The sequence below is a fragment of the Cariama cristata genome, unplaced genomic scaffold, assembly GCF_000690535.1.
Source record: "Cariama cristata isolate BGI_N322 unplaced genomic scaffold, ASM69053v1 scaffold10114, whole genome shotgun sequence".
In the NCBI taxonomy this organism is placed as follows: domain Eukaryota; kingdom Metazoa; phylum Chordata; class Aves; order Cariamiformes; family Cariamidae; genus Cariama; species Cariama cristata.
In genome coordinates this window covers 40631-44448 of record NW_009611233.1, presented here as the reverse complement: position 1 = coordinate 44448, position 3818 = coordinate 40631, and the positions used below count along the sequence as shown (strand labels likewise).

The 3818-nt window shown below is 49.0% G+C and overlaps 1 protein-coding gene across 1 annotated transcript in view; it reads right to left on the bottom strand.

Annotated features, from left to right (window-relative positions):
- Window positions 1–567: 567 nt before the first annotated feature.
- MAP6 (microtubule-associated protein 6) overlaps window positions 568–3818 on the bottom strand; it is a gene marked incomplete at its 5' end in the record, with an annotated part of 15521 nt that continues 12270 nt past the window's right edge. Inside the window, one exon of the mRNA XM_009698159.1 lies at window positions 568–740. Coding sequence (XP_009696461.1) covers window positions 671–740 — 70 coding nt within the window. The remainder of the gene's footprint in view (window positions 741–3818) is intronic.

Below are 3818 nucleotides of genomic sequence, written 5' to 3'. Positions count from 1 at the left end.
ATTTTTCAATGAAACACTTTTGGAAAATATGCTGAGAAGAAATACTAATTTGCCAGCATTTGGTGTCCAGTCTAGCATTTGCCCTGAAAGGCGAATTGAACAAATAGAATGTTAACAGCCTCAAAAGAAGGTCCGAGATGTTTTTGGCTACAACACAATGACAAGGGAATCTGCCAGATGTTGCGCAAGGTGTGCTTCACCTGGCAACATCCAAATGTGAGTTCCTGACAGCGGTTAGAATTTATAGTGCATTAAATCTTCCAAGGATTTTTGAAACGAGTTGCTGACCCTATCAACTAGGCTTCCAGGATAATCTCTGAAATCCATTATGATACATCCATGAGTTATGGATGTGAATCTGATCTCTCTGTTGCCCATGTAAACTAGAGAGACCATTGAAACCACTGCTGTTTCACAGCTATGAATAAAGGGAGAATTGAAGCTGTGGTTTTTTTTTTCTTTCTCTGACTTTACTGAATGTAAATCAAGGCACAGACATGCTAACGGCATTACACAGATCCTGGTGACAGTAACTTCTCAGTGCTTGAGAGACAAGAGAAATTGTCATTCAGCTCTGATCATCAGCTTTATTGTATGCCAGCCAGACGATACACATTTCATGCAGACTATACGTTTGCTCCAACCGCCGCTCAGAAGAAAGTGCTTGACTTCACGTGCATTGGTCCTGCACTAAGGTACTTGGTTCTTGCTCTGTAGCACCAATATTTTTTTCAGGCATCCTGGAAGCAGAGAAAGGGCAAAATTGCAAAGCTGTCAGAGCAATCAGCTGGTGCATGCCAACAAAATGCCACCCCCAAGTTGCAATTTGCCTCGTGACAAACGGCTCTGCAGAGTGCTCCCCAAGCAGACCGCACATGTTTGGTATGTCCTCAGGCTGGTTGGTGAGCCTGGTCCTGGTCCCTGCAAGGAACTGGTCCAAACCCCATGGATCTCCACAAAATTGGGAGGGCTGGAGTTCTTGACTTTTCAACCAGCCCCTGGTTCAACTGTGATCAGGATCAGGCTCACCCATCAGCTATGAAAAATGCTTGCCAATTGATTATAACCTGCATCGAACGAGCACCTCGCTGTAAAATTGTCTCACGAAGAAGCAGTTTGTTTCCCTCAAGGTGGAAGGTGAAAGCCCTACAATGCAGGGGAGCCGAGCTCTTGTGCTGCTCAGGAATCACCCGGTGCCTGTTAAAACAACCGACAGGAAAGCAAATCCAGCTAACACATGCTAACCCCAGTTTGAGAGCATCCCTCCTCTTCAATGTCCCCAGGAGACACCAGGAGGTGATGGTGGCACCAAGGGGTTGGGTACCTGTCAGGATCAGTTCCAGGACCAGCTCGGTACCTGGGATAGTCTTGGATGGGAGCATAAGAGAACAAAGCCCAGGAGTTAGGGTAGATTCTGCCAGGAGAAGCTCTGGACAGGTGCTGGAGGGAAGGCTGGGTCTTGTTGAAGTGCAGAGGGAGAGATGGGGAAGGAAAGACACATAGGGAACAAGGGAATCAATCTTCATTAGGAGAGAGAAAGAGGAGGATCTCTAGGGATGAGATGTGTGATGGATGGGGAGGGATGTGAGGCTGCAGAAAGCAGATGGAGAGGCAGGAGAAACCCGCTCAGCTTTAAAATGGGCAGCTTTGCATGGCAGTTGCATTAAGGGACTGTGGAGATCCCAGTTCATCCCCAAGCCTCACGCTGGGTTTCTGTAGGGAATGGTTCCAGCCTGCAGGTTAAAGGAGGGAAGGAGATGCTGACACCATGGCCAGGAGAACAGATGCTAGTTACCATCTCCTCGGCCCAAGAAACCAGCCCAACCCAACAGATGCTAGTTACCATCTCCTCGGCCCAGGAAACCAGCCCAACCTGGACACGTGAGTCTGACCATCCCTGCACGAGAGGCTCATGGGGCAAGACCATGTGGAGAGCCCTGGCAGGACAGCTCTTGTTCAAATACTCACCCTTGTCTCGCTCTTCACGCTTGCAGTGGAGAGACACTTGCTGCCAGAAGCAGTTGGCAGAGGTCGGTAAGGCCTTTCCCCTGTGTCCCCAATGTAGGAAAACTGCTGAGTCCTTCCAACCCACCAGTTCCTACAGGAATGAGGCGAGCCCAGCACTGTAAATCAAGGGATTAGGGGAAAACGCAGGGCAGCTCCTCTTTGGAAAGATGCCCCACTGTCAGGACAGACCAGGTCTGTACTGCTGATGCACAGACATCTCCAAGGACAGGACCCATTGCCTGGTCTCTGGAGAAGGCTGGAGACGCCTGCACATCCTTGCCAGTGGAAAGCGTGCCCAAGGACACTTGCACATGCAAGGCTGGGCAGGTTGAAAGCTGCCAGAAGCTACTCCAGATGCCAAGTCACCCCCTCTAAGCACATCTCCACATCTGATCTGCTAAGGGAGGATGCAGTAACTATGGGGTCTGAGCTCAGGTCTTCCTGTGCCAGAGCATATGTGATGATCCAAGGTTGTAGGTGGGTCAACACCAGACTAATCCCACCTCTTCCTTGGTGTCCAGTCCTGCTCTTGCTGCTGCCCTGCATTTCAGAATAGAGCTTGAAAGCCAAAAATCATCCCACCCTGGAGCAACATAAACTGTTTGAAATCACCCTCCAGCAACATTTCCCTTAGCCCCTGCTAGAGCCAGCAGGGGAATTCACCCTTCTCAGCAGCCTTGGCATGGTACCTCTCTGTTGAGGTAGCCACAAAAGCTGGTGCATGTGGTGTGTGGTGGATACTTCTTCATTTTAATGCATTGGCTCTTTGCTCACGAGTGTGTGCATCCTTCAGCCGTGTATTGCAGGCTGGCTAAGACCCAGCCTCCTGGAGGAGAAAGAAGCTGTGTCCCATCCCCATTCCCTGGTTTCCTCTTTGTTTGCATCAAATACAGATAATTGGGTGATTGTCCTTCCCCGTAAAGCTTATTCTAAACCTGTTTTAAGCTGGAAGGAGTGTGAGGAGGAAGTAATTACATTATTATGCCCATGAACTGGTATGCAGGGACAACAGAGCATTGCAGAGCCTCTCTCCAGGAGGAGAACAGCCCTGGCTGCTCTCTGCAGGGCTGCGCAGCGAGGTCTGGCCCTGGGTACCAGCCTTGGGAAGAGTGAGACGGGAGGGTGCAAATTGGAGGGTTGAAAGGAAAGCCTGATCCTGAAACGTAACAAGTCCTAACACACAAGCAGCAACATTTACAAATGATCTTTGTTTAGCCGAATGAGGAAAGAGTTTGGAGATCTTTGCCCTCATGAGGGCTGCTGGTGGCACACTGTTGGGTTAATTATGTGATGTGACAAGGTAAGAAACGCAGAAGAGATGAATTGGAGGTGACAGATAATTACTCGGGTTACATCTGAGAGAGAGATGCAGAGAGAGTATGAAATTCAGCAGGGGTTTGTTTCCCAGAGGCAGGACATGATGTCTGGAAATAACCAGTGGATGACCACCATGAGCACACATAGAACAGTCTCGTCTTCGCTGGTGCTGGTATAACAACAGGGAGCTGAGATCTTGTGACTTGGGGTCTAAACTTGCCTCTGACGGTGATGGGCTCCAGCAATGTTATCCCATTCTTCACAGATTTGGTGGACTGGCTCATGGCTCATCCCTGTTCCTCTATGGATTCAGGTCTTGACATTTTGGTGGCCTCATATCAAAAAGAGATGATGACGTTTACCCTCTTCTGCAAAATTATCTTCATTCAAAGCAGTTTGACTATTTGGGAGCTGTTATGAATCCGTATAGACAGACTCAACTCCAGGCACGTGGAAAACTAACAGTTGCCTTCAAGAGCAAGTAGAAGCAGCAG